This window comes from Arachis ipaensis, chromosome B5 (genome assembly GCF_059453495.1).
Source record: "Arachis ipaensis isolate K30076 ecotype BB chromosome B5, ASM5945349v1, whole genome shotgun sequence".
Classification (NCBI taxonomy): Eukaryota; Viridiplantae; Streptophyta; class Magnoliopsida; order Fabales; family Fabaceae; genus Arachis; species Arachis ipaensis.
In genome coordinates, this window is record NC_142440.1 from 142,343,697 (window position 1) to 142,359,775 (window position 16,079).

The 16,079-nt window shown below is 36.1% G+C and overlaps 2 protein-coding genes across 2 annotated transcripts; one reads left to right on the forward strand and one right to left on the reverse strand.

The window, feature by feature from the left end:
• The first annotated feature begins 4,996 nt into the window (after positions 1 to 4,996).
• On the forward strand, positions 4,997 to 6,978 carry LOC107642089 (uncharacterized). The gene is made up of 2 exons (XM_088488437.1): positions 4,997 to 5,166; positions 5,273 to 6,978. The coding sequence occupies exons 1-2, from the start codon at positions 5,059 to 5,061 to the stop codon at positions 6,818 to 6,820; spliced, it is 1,656 nt and encodes a 551-aa protein (XP_088344563.1). The 5' UTR covers positions 4,997 to 5,058; the 3' UTR covers positions 6,821 to 6,978.
• Positions 6,979 to 10,945: 3,967 nt separating this feature from the next.
• Positions 10,946 to 15,813, reverse strand: LOC107644214 (zinc finger (Ran-binding) family protein). The gene is made up of 8 exons (XM_016348023.3): positions 15,318 to 15,813; positions 14,802 to 14,919; positions 14,310 to 14,671; positions 13,716 to 13,832; positions 13,343 to 13,459; positions 11,806 to 11,898; positions 11,570 to 11,674; positions 10,946 to 11,292 (listed from the first exon to the last, which is right to left on the reverse strand). Exons 1-8 carry the CDS (start codon positions 15,680 to 15,682, stop codon positions 11,178 to 11,180), a joined length of 1,392 nt encoding a protein of 463 aa, XP_016203509.1. The 5' UTR covers positions 15,683 to 15,813; the 3' UTR covers positions 10,946 to 11,177.
• Positions 15,814 to 16,079: the final 266 nt, after the last annotated feature.

Consider the following 16,079-nt stretch of genomic DNA (forward strand, 5'->3'; position numbering starts at 1 on the left):
TTTTTGTTATTTTATATTTTTTATTTACGTGCGACTGATTTTATCAATTCAACTAATAACTTTTTGGGCAATTTACCCAAATAAATAAACTAGGAGAAATGTTTACCCAAATACAAAAAACTGAATCATCATACGTGCATGTGCAAAAACCATTTCTATGTAATCCGTGGCAACCAACCACGGTTTCTGAGTTGTACATAAACCGTGGGAGGTTCTAGCGGTTTATGGGGAAATTTGGTTGTGTATAAACCGTGGGAGGTTCCAGCAGTTTATGAAGTGGGCATGCAAGGTATAAAACGTGGTAGGCTACCACGGTTTATGAAGCAAATGCAATGGTCATAAACCCTTGTGGTCTATAGCGGTTTATGAAGGATCAATTACGGCGAGAAAACCTTGTAAGTTCCCACGGTTTACAATAAGGGGAACTCTATATATATGTGGGTGATTCAAGCTCCATTAGAGATCATTCTCACAATGGCAAGTGAGGAAGAGAGTTTTCTTGCCTTAGTGCATTGCTCTGGGAAAATTAAAAAAAGCAAAAGCTATGGTGTGAAGTTCACTGACAGAGAACCACTGAGTATTTTTATCAGTTCGTCAATGAGTTTGTCAGATTTGAAGAACAGCATCTTGCAGAAGCTTGGCGTGTTGGGTAGCAAGTGGGTGAAGAAACTATTCTACAAGATTTCCATCGCAGTTGTCTCGACCGGTGTTCAGTATGATACCTTTGCGGTTAAGGCTGATGAAGATATTAGGGTTTTGTTCTATTGTGTAAGGAGTTTTCCGGAGATCAGAATCCATGAGTTGTTCGCGAAGTTGGAGGTCGATGTCGATAGTTCTGGGGCATCCGCTCCAGTTCCTAGCTCTACTGCCGCGGGAGGTGCATCTAGTTCAATGCCTGCGGTCAGACCGTATCTTCCGCCAGTTCCATCACCTTCATTCGCTGCTGATTTAGACCGAACAGAGGTTGTTGGTTCTGTACCTTTGGAGAATGCAGCAGTCTTTGAGCCTCCTACGTTGTGGGCACCGGTGGTGGCCTGTTACCTTATATGGAAGGGTTTGGTGGACCTGATCAAGTAGAGAATGCAATGTGTGACGATGACTCTGACCAGGAGCCTGTTGATATCGTAGGTGACAGCGACGATGATGCAGGTGCCGATCCACATGCGCAGCATCGGCCTTCAAGTTCTGCTTCTCAGAAGTACCCTCCACACTTCTCCACACTAAACTTGGATGCTCTTGGTCAACAGGAAGACGGTGGTAACACAGTGGGGGGCTCTTCTACAGAATTTCAGATTGGGCAATCATTCCAGAATAAAGATGAAGCTGTGCTGAGTGTCAAGGACTATAGCATCCGGCGAGGTGTTGAGTACAGAGTCATCGAATCAGATCATTTGAAGTATCATGGAAAATGCAAGGAATTCGGCAAGGGTTGTAGTTGGTTGATTCGTGTAGCGCTGCGTGCACGAAAGGGCACTTGGGAGGTTAGGAGGTACAACGGGCCACACACATGCTTGGCAACCTCTATTTCAAGTGATCACCGTCAGCTGGATTACCACGTTATCTGTGCGAGGATTCTTCCTTTGGTTAGGGCAGATGCTGCGGTTACGGTAAAGGTACTACAACAAGCGACAGAAGCCTACGGTGCTGGTCAACTAGTATCTCCGGATGAATGACATCAGCAACCTCAACAGAAGAATAAGGCTCCCACACAAACTATATCGAAACAGTAAGAGTTTCATCAGACAATGACATTTAACAAAAACCAGTTCAAGTATCAGCAATAAATAAATGACTCACATCGTGGACACGCAATCGATCCAATGCAAGGCGTGCGGAAACTAATCTTTGTGCCCCTGCATCGTTCCTCGGCATAAAATTGGCCCACCTACAATTTTAATTGAAATGATGTCAAAACAAAGCATAACACATGATGTTCAACAATTTATGAATCGAAAATAATAAACCCTACCTGGAAGCAAGGGGAAACCCGAATCGGTCAAACCCAGTGGGCCTCAGAGTGGAAAACCTCAAGAAAATCCAAGACTGTAGCAGCTGTAGCGGCCCAGCCAAGTTGACAACGTTTCGATTTGTCCCACGACAAAGACATCTATACAAGCAGGCCAGTGCAGCCGAGCCCCAGCTATATCTACCCAAGTCGTCCAACGATGCCAAATAAGGCAACCAGCGAAGGTGGACCCGGTTTGCATTCTTGTCCGCAAACAGCTGAGACGACAACAGCATCAGAATATAAGCACGTGCGTATATACGCACGGTCTCATCACTAGCATCTGCTGGGAGAACCCGGAACCTCTCATGGAACCATGTGTAGCACACTGTCATCTGCTTTACTTTACTCTATGGAGGTAACTCCCCAAACAACTCCCGGAACCACACCCATGCTGGTCTACCGTGTTCCATCAGATTCTCAAACTCAGTCAGGCACCCACTAACGGGCGCACCATCGATCGGCAAACCCAGCTGATATGCCACATCCTGCAAAGTAATGGTGCACTCACCAAAGGGCATGTGGAAGGTGTGGGTCTCAGGACGCCACCGCTCAATAAATGCGCTAAGGAGAGGCTCATCAACCCAGAACCACTGACTGTTTAGCCTAGCCAAATGATACAAGCCCGCGGTCTCAAGATACGGTATAATCCGGTCATGTAAGGGCATATTCTGTTGTCTCCTAAGGGCGCTAATAACCCTACTAGGCTGCAAGATGTGGGTAACAAAATCACTCAACATACAACCATTACTAATAACATCAAATATAATTTAAAAAAAATTATTAGAATACTCACATTAGTTTTATTGATTCTCTTATTATGATATTAACAATGAAACTACGAGTACTATGTACTCATGATTACAATAAAAATAAAGTAATAAAATATTTTAACTAACAATAACCATAATAATAGCGATATTTACAAAAATACTATTAATCAGAATAACAAAATAAATAAACATAATAAAATATTTTTACTAACAATACCGATAATAATATCAACATTTATATAAACAATATTAATAACAACAACAATAAAAATAAAAATAATAAAATATTTTTACTAAGAATAACCATAAAAATATTGATTTTTATATAAACAATAAAATTTTAATTTACAGTAACCATAATAATATCAATATTTATATAAATAATATTAATCAAAATAACAATAAAAATAAACATCATAAATTATTTTTACTAACAATAATCCTAATAATATCAATATTTATATTTATAAGAATTTTAATAATAATAATAATAACAATAATAATAACTAACCTCTTCGTCGATATATCTTGCCACGTGAGCAACGCCATTTAGTCGGTACAAGCGATCCTCACCCTCTATTGGCTCCACCACCCACGCCTCGTTCAAACCTTCTAAGCTTTTCCCAAATCCTCTCAACACAACAAGCTTCAGAATTTTTTTGCTGGGACAAATGATCTGTGCCGAGCTTCAACGGATTAGGTATTTATAACCCCTAACACATAAATCGTGGGAGGCTATAGGGGTTTCTGTTTATTGCGCAGTATTCATAAACCGCGGTGGGTTACAGGGTTTTATATTTAATTCGTTTTTTTCATAAACCGTGGTAGCCTACCACGGTTTATGCCTTCCATTCCAACTTCATAAACCGCTGGAACCTCCCACGATTTACAAAGAACAAAATTTTCTCATAAACCGTCCCTTGCAGCCACGGATTATGTATAATTCAAAAACCGTGGTGGGTTGCCACGGATTACATAGAAGTGATTTTTGCACATACAAATAACATGATTCAGATTTGTGTATTTGGGTAAACATTTCAAGTACTTTATTTATTTGGGTGAATTGCCCTAACTTTTTGGTTGAACTAATAAATCAATAAATCAATAATTTAACCAATTCGACTACCGATTCGGTTCTAACAACTAAAGTATAACTCCTTCACCCTTAGCCGTTTTAGAGTATATAGGGTATAGGGGGAAGGAATATAATAATATTATATTATTATTACTTCTAAATCACGTAAGTAAAAATTATTTTTTACATTAATACACATTTATTTTGTGCAATTGTGCATAATCATTGTAAAAACAAAGTAAAAATTCACGTGCAGTACTTTAATAGCAACTGAAAATTATTACATAATTTTACATATTTAATTAAATTATTATTTAATAATTTTTAATTATTAATTTTATATAAAAAGTAACTACATATAAATTTTTGTCTTGTAAAACACATACGATTAGATGTTTGAATTTTTTTAATAAAAAATTCAATATTTATATATTTGCTAAAGTTTAGAAATTAGAATGATTTATGTTCTAGGTTCCTATGTATTTTTCCTAAATTTTGCAGGTTTCTTGAAAATGTTTTAAATGCGAAAATGACCAAAATATTTGACTGGAGTTTCTTTACATAGTCTAGGATTATTATATAAAAAGTGGTCCACGGTTATATAAAATATTTTTTATTTTATTAAAATTAAATTAAAAATTAATTATTGTCACAATCCACAACAGTAGTGCTCACATATGAACCAATGAACCATATATTAAAGAGGTGATAGTTTTGTAATTAAAAAAATATTATAAACTATCAAAATTTATTAATTTTTGTTATTATTTAATTATTAATTTAATTTTTTAATTTAATTCTTTTAATTTAATAATTTAACAATATATTTTATTTTATATTTTTAGAACTAATAAATTTTAATAATATTTTAATATATCTCTTGTAATTGTATTAATTTATTTTAATATACATATAAACCATATTCTTAATCAATTTATATATCTATAAGATTTTTTTTTTTAATTTAGCGTCTCTTTTGAAAAACTTTTGTGTGTTTTTACTTTTTTTTCTTGTGTTTACTCGAGAATTTAATTAAATTCCTTAATTTGAAAGTATAATAAGATTTTTAAATATTTTTATATAATTATCTAACTTTTAGATAATCGGCTATGCTGTTAGAAAAATAATAGAAATCAACTCCAATCTCATTATCATGGTTCTTTGCTTTGGTGTCAACTATCAAGTCTCAACCAACCTTTGTTTCCATGACAGTGATTGTTTCCACCATTCAATTCGCTCTTTTCTCTTCCAAATCCTTCTTCTCATTTGATCGGATTTTACACAAACATGTTGCGAGCAGCATCATTCTCGAGGTTCAGCTTCTCTCTTCATATCCCCTCTTTTCTTGTGCCCTATGTTTTCCCTTTTCGCTTTCCTTCCTGTTCATGTTCAATGTCAAGCCTTCACTCTCATTCTGAGCTCACATCCCCTCGCCATGTTGATGAAGCTGTTGATTCCTTCACTCGCATGCTCTCTATGCGTCGCCCTCCATCCATCATCCAATTTAACCAGATTTTGGGGTCTCTTGCCAAGACGCACCATTTCCCCACCGCCATTTCCCTTTTTCAGCAATTGCAAGCCAGGGGAGTTGCGCCCAGCATAGTTACTATGAATATTTTAATCAATTGTTACTGCGGCATGGGTCGGACCACTCTCGCTTTCTCTGTATTCGCCATGATTTTCAGGATGGGTTTTCAGCCAAATACAATAACATTGACTACACTCATTAAAGGTCTCTGTCTATGTGGTAAGGTTGAAAAAGCACTGCACTTTCACGACAGAATGCTGGCTCAAGGATTTCAGTTTAATCAAATCACTTATACCACCTTGATTGATGGGCTCTGTAAGACCGGACACACAGCAGCTGCTATTCAAGTGTTGAGAAAGATCCCACAGTATGGCATTGTTCCTGATGTCTTCATGTATAGCGCAATTATTGATAGCCTGTGCAAGGATACACTTGTAAGTCAGGCTTTTCATTTCTATTCTGAAATGCTTGCTAAGGGAATTTCTCCTAATGTTATCACCTATACCACTCTAATTTTTGGATTGTGCCTTGTGGGTCAACTTAAGGAAGCCATTGATTTACTAAATCATATGATGCTGAACAACATTACTCCAAATGTTCATACCTATAATACTTTGATTGATGGACTATGTAAGGAGGGAAATATCAAAGATGCTAAGAGTGTGTTGGCTGTGATGACAAAAGATGGTGTGAAAAGAGATGTGGTTACTTATCATTGTTTAATGGACGGGTATTGCTTGGTTAACGAATTAAACAAGGCAAAATGTATATTCGACACAATGACCCAGATAGGAATGGCTCCTGATATCCGAAGTTACAATATTATTATTAATGGCTTGTGCAAAAGTAAATTGATGGACGATGCCTTGAATCTCTTTGACGAGATGCGTCGCAAGAACTTGGTTCCTGACACGGTAACTTACAATACTCTAATTGATGGCTTGGGAAAATCAAGGAGAATCTCTTGTGCTTCAAAGCTTCTTGTTGAGATGCATAATAAAGGTCAACCTGCTAATATAATCACTTACAATTCCTTGTTGGATGGGATGTTCAATATCAAACAACTTGACAAGGCACTTGTGTTATTTAATCAAATGAAAGAGAGTGGCATTGATCCAGATATATGCACGTATAATATACTTATTGATGGCCTATGCAAATGTGGAAGACTTACAGATGCAAAAGAGATTTTTCAAGATCTCTCCATTAAAAACTATCATCCAAATGTGAGGACATACAATATTATGATCAATGGGCTCTGCAAAGAGGGCTTATCTAAAGAAGCATTGGCCCTGCTGTCAGAAATGGAAGACAACGGTTGCTTACCAAATGCTATGACTTTTGAAATCATTATTCGTGCTTTGTTTGGAAAAGGTGAGAATGACAGAGCGGAGAAACTTCTTCGGGAAATGATTGCTAGAGGCTTATTGAATGGATGAAAGAAAGGAAGATACATCAACTCAAATTGAAATCACATCTCTATTATTGCTGAATATGTATCATAGTTCTGTAAATTCTGTATCTGTTGGGTCAGAGAACTTTGGCAATGCCATAACATCAATACCACTGATGTCTTGACTATCTCATTTTTATTCAATTAATTTTGAGCTTTCAATTTTTGTAATTGTTATCATCCTTTTTAATCCCACTATGCTTTATTGATTCTTTAGAGGATATTCCTAGTTGTAGCTTACAGGTTTAGTGTTTAAGATCTCTTTATAGTAAGAGTAATACCCCAAATAGGTCCCCAAGAAATTTATCATCCGACAGTTTTGTCCCCCACAAAATTTAACTAAGATTTCGATCTTGAGGTTCTCAGATATCCCCCAGATACGCCCCCAAAACCGTTTGATTCGGTTAAAGTGGTGACGTGTCAGGTTAACCGTGACATGTTACCTTTAGGACATTTTGGTCCCCATCTACGCTGGATAAAACGACGTCGTATTGGAACCAGGGGCAAAACGACGTCGTATTGGAACCAGGGGCAAAACGACGTCGTTTCGGGAAGGACAAATTCGTCCCCACTTAGACAGAAAATGCAAACGGCGCCGTTTTCATGTGGGGGACCTATTTGCCTTATAATAGTATCTTAGGAGACCTATTTGACCTATAATTCGTGATGTCAAAAGAAGTTATATTTACTTCAACGCAAACCTTAAAAACACATTGACATTGATCTGTTCATTTATCAAAATGGTAACATAAACCTGAGAACCCAAACATGTTAACCACACAAATATTTGGCTTCAATAGCAACACAAACCAAATCAAGTCAAAAGAAGGTTTATTTTCTTCAACACAAACTAAACGAAACCATTCTAAATAACATAACATCTTCGTCCTCCAACATAACAAAAGGTGGTAATATAACTAAGACAACAACTTTCACACTAATTCTTAGAAGCATCATTTCTTAAAAGACTGGTTCAACCCTCGTGTTGGAATGAATTTAAACAACTTAGATACTGTGCCACTAGTTGCAGGTGATATTGTCTCAACACTAACACTCCCCGAATTCTCGGCCCTAATTACTGTCTCCTTTGAACGTCTAAAAGAAAGCTAAGCTTGGAATAAATAGTATTATTATCACCATGTTTCACACAAAATTTCAGTATTGCTAAAACATGGTGATAACAATACTGTTTATTCCAAGTTCAGCTTTCTTTTAGACGTCCAAAGGAGACAGTAATTAGGGCCGAGAATTCAGGGAGTGTTAGTGCTGAGACAATATCAGCTGCAACCAGTGGCACAGTATTTAAGTTGTTCAAATTCATTCCAACACGAGGGTTGAACCAGTCTTTCAAAAAATGATGCTTCTAATAATTAGTGTGAAAGTTGTTGTCTTAGTTATGTTACCACCTTTTGTTCTGTTGGAGGAAGAAGACGTTATGTTATTTAGAATGGTTTCGTTTAGTTTGTGTTGAAGAAAATAAACCTTCTTTTGACTTGATTTGGTTTGTGTTGCTATTGAAGCCAAATATTTGTGTGATTAACATGTTTGGGTTCTCAGGTTTATGTTACCATTTTGATAAATGAACGGACCAATGTCAATGTGTTTTTAAGGTTTGCGTTGAAGTAAATATAGCTTCTTTTAACATCACGAATTATAGGTCAAATAGGTCCCCTAAGATACTATTATAAGGAAAATAGGTCCCCCACATGAAAACGGCGCCGTTTGCATTCTCTGTCTAAGTGGGAGACGAATTTGTCCTCCCCGAAACGACGTTGTTTTGCCCCTGGTTCCAATACGACGTCGTTTTGTCCAACGTGGATGGGGACCAAAATGTCCTAAAGGTGACATGTCACAGTTAACCTAACACGTCACCACTTTAACCGAATCAAACGGTTTTGGAGAAGTATTTGGGGGATATCTGAGAACCTCAGGGTCGAAATCTTAGTTAAATTTTGTGGGGGACAAAACTGTCGGATGGTAAATTTCTTGGGGACCTATTTGAGGTATTACTCTTATAGTAATTAATAGTTCTTTACTGTTATCCTATGTGATCATATATCTTAACTATTATCATGCTACAAACTAAGAAAAACAAAAAAGAGTGCTATAAACATTTGCAAATCCGTTGCATTCTGTATAAGGAAAATTACATTATTATGAAAAATATGTGGTTCTAAAATATGAGTGTGTTAATAATTCGGTTATGGTTTCCCAACTTCAAATTTTATGTTAGTTTGCTTGTTGATCAATGACTTCTCTATGGAGATTGGCAATATTTGCTTTACACTGGATTTTGACCTGCTTAAATGAGTGTGGTTTGGCCACCTAAGTATTTCAAAGCAGATACATTTCTGTATCAATATTTCTCTTGCCTTGATTTTAGTTTGTAGTTTTGTACATCTAAACTTGTGTCGCAAGAACTTAATTCCTAACACGGTAACTTACAACACTCTTATTGATGGCTTGGGCAAATCAAAGAGAATCTCCGGTGCTTTGGAGCTTTTTATTGAGATGCATGATAAAGGTCAACCTTCTATATTCATTTACAATTTCTTGATAGATGCCTTGTGCAAAAACCGACTACTTGACAAGGCACTTGTGTTATTCAGTAAAATGGAAGAGATTGGCATTAACCAAATATACACTCATACAACATACTTATTGATGGCCTATGTAAAAGTGGAAAACTTAAACATGCTGAGGAGATTTTTCAGGATCTTCCCGTTAGAGGCTATTGTCTAGACGTCCAGACATACAATATTATGATCAATAGTCTTTCTAGAGAGGGTCTGTTTGAAGATGCATTGGCCCTGTTGTCAAAAAAGGAACATGATGATTGCATTCCTGATGCTGTGACTTTTGAAACCATTATTTGAGCTTTGTTTGAAAAAGATGAGAATGATACGGCAGAAAAACTCCTTCGGGAAATAATTGCTAGAGGCTTATTGAATAGATAAAAGGTAAAATACATCTCAAATTAAAATTACATTTCTATTGTTGTTGAATATTTAGAATAGTTATATAAATTCTCTATATGCTGGGGCAGAGGACTTTGGCATTGCCATGACCTCACTATCACTAATGTTTTGACTATCTCAATTTTATTCAATTAAGTTTGCACTTTTGATTTTCACAATTGTTAATAATTTTGTTATGGTTTCCCTGCTATTCCTAAACTGTGCAACTTGTTTTTCTTTATTTATGTAGGTGGAGTATCTAACTAATTCCCATGACTGTTGACATTTATCATTAGCAACCGTGAACTGTTGTTTATTTGACCGAATTCTCCAAGAGCTGTAGTAAAACGAATTTAAGTGGGGATTAAGGATGTATTCATAAGCTATACGGTTTTCTATTCCACCTTAAAAACAAATCCAACTTCTAAAATGTGTGTCGCCTCTTCTGATTTTCCTTTTTATCTTTATTTCCTTTTCAGATTACAACCTAAGCGAAATCGATTTAGGTTATCCATCTAAAGTTTAAACTTCCCAATTTATCTCGTTATCTTTTTTTTTTTTTTGGTAATTATTATTTATCTCGTTATCTATTAGAAGCAGTTCCACACATCAAAAATTCAAAATTGTCTTTTTTATGCTAAAGCGTGTGATGATGACACTTGATGTCAAAACAAAAGATATCGCGTGTGAAGAAAAGATAGAGAACATGGAGAAGAAGAAGAAAATGAAAGAGGCCATGATTCTTGTTACTATTGTATTTCTGTGGCAATAATTATTGATAGGAGTCGGAGCTGTAATTACTTTTGATGGCTGCCAAATAGCCGAAGGGAGTTTTGGATTTATTTTGTTGAATGCATCTGCTGACTCAGGTTGATTCTTATAGTGGATTTTGGAATGCTGGTTTTTTGTTACTATTATTTTCAAGATAAATATTCCTCCATATTAGTTAGAGTTTAAGGGTTCGACTAATGTGCTCCCTTTTATTTGCTATATTCCTCAATTATCATATTGGGAATATAGCAAGACTAAAACATAACGAGAGAAATAAAAATACTACTCTTTTGCTTGATCTTACAATTGCTCGAATTGATACTTCAATTGACATGAATTTTCGTCTTCGTATATTTCTTCCTTATTAAGTTGGAACATTCACATTTCACGAGATTCAATCCAACTCCAGATATATTAGTGATGGTACATTACACATCGTTAAATTTGCTTCTAGATCTGTACATGATCATATTAAACATCTTCAATTACATTCAAATAACTCTCTCTGATTATATTGCAGATGTGTATCTTTCTAATGAAATGACTATAAAATAAACTGGAAAGAAAACCCACATTTGACTCCACCATGCAAATGCCGCCCTATGGATCTCTTCATCAATATGATCTTTTCCAAACATGCTCCTCATGCTCATTGGTTGGTTGCTCTTTAGGTCGTTCAATGTTGCACTTCAGACAATTCTTATTTCTTGCATAATTGTAGAAATTACACCTAACCAAGTAATATGAAACAACAAACTTTAGCATGCTAGGAAAAGAGAAGAGACAACAGGATCAGGTGGACTTGTATGCTCCTTAAACACGTTTAATATGTAATTCAAAAACATCTATAGCCACTTATTTTCATTTATGCTGTTTCAAAATTATATAACACAAAATGAGTAGCCATGAATGTTCCTGGAGCACACATTAAGTATGTAAGAGCATACTAGAAAATTCTTGACGATAAAAGAGAAGGAAAGGAGAAGAAGAAGAAACAATAAACTCACTTAGGACAACTCCAATCCCCGGGATGTTGATATTTGTTGGAACTAGGACTTGGCTCTTGACAATGCAAGCACTTCACTTTACTAGCAAAATTCATGAAACCACACCTACATACAATAGAAATCCTATTAACAATTTTTTAAACCAAACTTTGAAAGTCAATATGAATTTCCACATAATACACAAAGCAACATATAAAACAAGAAACTCGAGGGTCAGGTGGAGAAAGAGAACTTACTTGGAGCAACTCCAGTCCCCGGGATGTTTCTTGGGTCTTTGCTCAGAGCAACGCAAACACTTCGATTTACTAGCGAAATTCATGAACCCGCACCTATATAAACGAGAAAATTCTTGAAACTATTGCTTATAAGTCAACATTCACGAATTCTGTTCCTAATCTGTTAGTGCTATGAATCCAGCCTTTGCTGGTACTCAAGCCAAAGCTCCTTTAAGCTTTAAGTTAAAGGATGCTTGCGAATGAGAGCTGTGTGATTACAGATTAGCAATGTTGGTAGCTAGTATGATACCAAATGCAATAGTAGGCAAATGCAGGGCATGGTTTTGTCAATTAAAACAATAATATATATAACAATCCATTCATCCACAAGCTCAAAAGGACAAAACCATCATCCCAACATTATAAAACAAAGACAGCTGAAAAATGCATATAATAAATTACACAGCACAACAATAGAGGATCCACAGAGCTTATAGAAACACACAATTCTACTGTATACTAAAATATTTACATAACATGAGATTGTGTGTATGTATTCTAGCGATTGGACGAGTATATCATATGAACAAGCTTAATAGATGATAACTTTTGACATCTAAGTTGTATGTTTCACCATTTTAGTGCAAAGAAAGACCGCATCCTAAAATAGTGCCAACTGCAGCTGTTCGATAGGGTTTAGACAATTCAAGAATCCTGGGTTATAAAATATAATAAATAGCATTCTTTGTGGAGTTCTTTGTTCAGCGTGTTCCGAGAATTGTGGGTGCGTCTCATATCACTAGCTCAGTTTCTTTTGATGATGTTTGCAGGTTTTGGGAGAAAGAAAGAGGCTAAATTTTTGTGGCAATGTGCAATATATTCCACTATTTGGAGCATTTGGCTAGAACAGTCTTCGTACATTTCATGACAGATTCACAGGAAAAGTTGTTTGTTTGGGTTAGAAAAAGGTGTTTAGCATCTATGTGTCTAAAATATATTATTTTTTCAGATGACTTTCCCTCTCAAACATGATGAGAGATTGGAAGTTGCAGTTCATTGAAGCTTCCGAACTTGTTTGTATTTCCAATGGTTTGTAGAAACTCTTTCCTCCACCCATTTGTACTTTTCTCTCAATATAGTAATGATATTCTTTCTTTTGTTATCAATTAAAAAATATATAAAATAAATAGCTAGAATGATGGTATTGAGAACTCCGAAATAAATGTTTGTAACATTTATCGGTGGATTTATCTATCTATAAAAAAATAGAGTTGTGTTTAGTTTCAAAATGATCCCAACCAAAATGAGAAACAGATGAAGCATGAAAAACTCTAGAAGAAATTAAATGCAATATATATTATCAAAAGGGTTAATGAGTGCAAAGTTATCAATGTGCCCAAGTTATAGTGTTGCTATCAATATGATTTATTCACCTTTGATCCAGGAAAGAGATAATGATTCATTTTCTATCACAAAGGTATCCTAAGGTATAAACAATTCCCTGGAAATGTAACAGTTAGCAAAAATAGTAAAGCAATATAAAAGATAGGAGACTCACTGTGGACAATTCCAATCTCCTTTTTTCATTTCAACTTCATCTAGATTGATCCTCTTGGGCCCGGTTGTCTTACATTTTAGACACTGAAAATTTCTGGAAAAATTCATAAAACTGCATCTGCAGCAAAACCAACAAGAATATGTCAGCAGATCATAAGGAGCAAGTGAAACAGTTACACATGCATAATTGCATATGGTCAACTACAAAAGTTAGAGAAAAAAAGATCATAGAACAGGGTAATTCATATAATGCTATTGTTATGAACCAAAATTATATGACTTCAGAAAAGGAACCTTCATAAATAAATGGAAAACGTGACCATGCCCTGGGATAAAAGCTAGTAAAAAGCAAGTAAAGCAGCTAGAGGACTTACTCTGGACATATCCAATCTCCTTTACTCATTTGATTAGTAGGCAGATCAACATCCTTTGGCTTATTTTTTTTACAATTTAAGCATTCTGTATTCCTAGAGAAGTTCATAAAATTGCATCTGCGGGAAACATGGAAGCAAACAAAAATGAGAGAATCAACTGTTACAAATGAATTATTAGGTGGCCAATAGGTAAATTGCAGATGTCAAAAAGTCATGGAAATATGCACCAAGATTTTGAAAGCTCTTCATCTTGATTCATGTATAGCATTATTAACAAAGGTAGAGTAAAGTATCTACAGGCCTAAATTACTTCAGCTTTCTTCAGAATGAACAATATCTCTTAAAGCAATTTGCTTGAGAGAAACCTAATTAGACAGGTAAAATAGGTAATCATCTGACAACAGATTTTGAAAGAGTCAAAGAGATGACGTTGCTTTAATATATAAAAAAAATAGTAGATAGATCACTTGCTTGAATTCATGAGCAACATGCTTATGAACAAAGAATATCTTCCAAATTTCATGTGGAACTGTGGAAGTGGAGAAAAACTATAAATTCACTGAAGATATGACTGCATCAGCTAGTATGACTCACTTTTGGCAAATCCAGTCATGTTTCTTCATCTCCGCTTCTTTTGAAAATTTACTAGTTGTTGAAGTTAGTGGTTGGCCTTCTGCCACAGCATTTTGGGCAGTGGGCTTTGATCGAGCAGGAGCATGAGGAGCTGGAGCAGGAGATGACTCACTCAACTCAATCAGCTGGGAGAGAAGTTTTCGCACAGATGATTCAACAAGTTCTCTCCCCGAGGGTTTCTCTCCACCAGAAAGAACAACTGGATCTAGTGCGTAGAACAAAAGTATTCTAACTACATCCACAGTTCGAGCATCAACTCCAAGGGTCTCCATAATCACATAAGCCCTATCACAGGAGCCTCGCAGGTGGCAAGCACTACAGACCTGAACAAAAACAATAAACTTGAGTGAAGAATAAAGAACTAAATCGTATGGATTAACAGGAACATTTGAACGTCATGCATTTTAAAAGCTTAAAGCTTGAAACAAAAAATCAAAAAATGAACTGACATACATCCCCTTCATCTAATTGCAGGTGGGCTCTCAACCTTTTAGCCGAATTTACAGCTTTTCGGAGAAGATTAGGACATCCTCCCTCCACGATTGCTTGAAGATCACTCGAGGACAGCAACCTGCATGCATAAGAAGCAAAAGAACTTGATGCTAATTCTAAACTCTAACTCTAACATACCATGATGCTAAATTGCTGATGCTTGAATGTAGTGTGTGTGTTAACATTAGCTTATTTGGAGTTTGAAATAGCTAAATAACCTCCCCTTTAGACCCTCCTCAATGTGCATTTTTCTCAGTTCTTACATAACCAACTTCAGAAACAAATAGAAAACTTCCATTGTCACCAAACAAGTAAAGAAAACTACTCATGAACTCAAGCTAGTTATGAAAAATGTGCTTCCCGCTGCAAACTCAACTTAAAAATTAAGTACTTTCTCGCATTCCAATAATCTAATGAGACGCAAATATATAAATGAGAGAGAGAGAGAGAGAGAGAGAGAGAGAGAAGAAAACGCACCTGAAAAGATCGTAGCGGTCACGACCGAAGCTGAGACAGGCATCCTTCAAGAGGTTCATGTTGACGTAAACGGCGTCGTCTCCATCATCGCCAGAAGAAGAGGATTTGGTTAGATAGCCTTTGGTACTCAAACGGTCGACGAAAGAGATCCATTCGGGCCAAGGATGGTGGATTTGGAGGCGGTTGTCCTGGTCGACAGAGGTGACGGCGGTAGCGGCGGATGAAGAAAAAGCGCGGCGGCGTGGCGGGGGTTTGAGAGGGAAAAGGATTGGTTTAGAGAAGGGAAGAAAGGAAGAAGAGAGGAATCGATGGGTACGGAACAGGGTGGTTCCGAATCCGTACAGTGCGAGCTTTGAAGCTGACATGGTTAGTGGTAAGTGGTAACTACTTCTTCCTCTTCTTCCTCAGCTATGCTTAGCTGAGAGGGTTTATCTTAAAGTTGGAGTTCACACTCAGGGTTTTGCAATGCACCAACCCCCCAAATCCCAACGTTTTTGTTTCAGTTAAAAATAAAATCAGAAATTTATGGACAATAATTATTGGAATAATACTATATATTTAAATTTTTTTGTTAAATTTTTTTTTTACCAAAAATAGGAAAACTTGAATCTGACACCTATAAAAAGATTATGCCATTTGAGTTATAACTCATTAGTTAATTAAGTTGGTTTAACATAACCAAATCAATTATAATTAATATTATTCTAAATTTTATTATTTAATTTAGTTAAACTTAGTTCATAAAAGACTTGAATATATAGT

What these genes read in the sequence shown, in the direction of transcription:
- LOC107642089 (XM_088488437.1), top strand. Translation starts at nt 5,059, where the DNA reads ATGACAGTGATTGTTTCCACCATTCAATTCGCTCTTTTCTCTTCCAAA. An exon ending in CGAGCAGCATCATTCTCGAG is followed by an intron (nt 5,167 to 5,272) that starts GTTCAGCTTCTC and finishes TCTCATTCTGAG; the next exon opens with CTCACATCCCCTCGCCATGT.
- LOC107644214 (XM_016348023.3), bottom strand. Translation starts at nt 15,682, where the DNA reads ATGTCAGCTTCAAAGCTCGCACTGTACGGATTCGGAACCACCCTGTTC. An exon ending in GGAGATTGGATATGTCCAGA is followed by an intron (nt 13,460 to 13,715) that starts GTAAGTCCTCTA and finishes GTTTTGCTGCAG; the next exon opens with ATGCAGTTTTATGAATTTTT. An exon ending in GGGGACTGGAGTTGCTCCAA is followed by an intron (nt 11,675 to 11,805) that starts GTAAGTTCTCTT and finishes TATTGTATGTAG; the next exon opens with GTGTGGTTTCATGAATTTTG.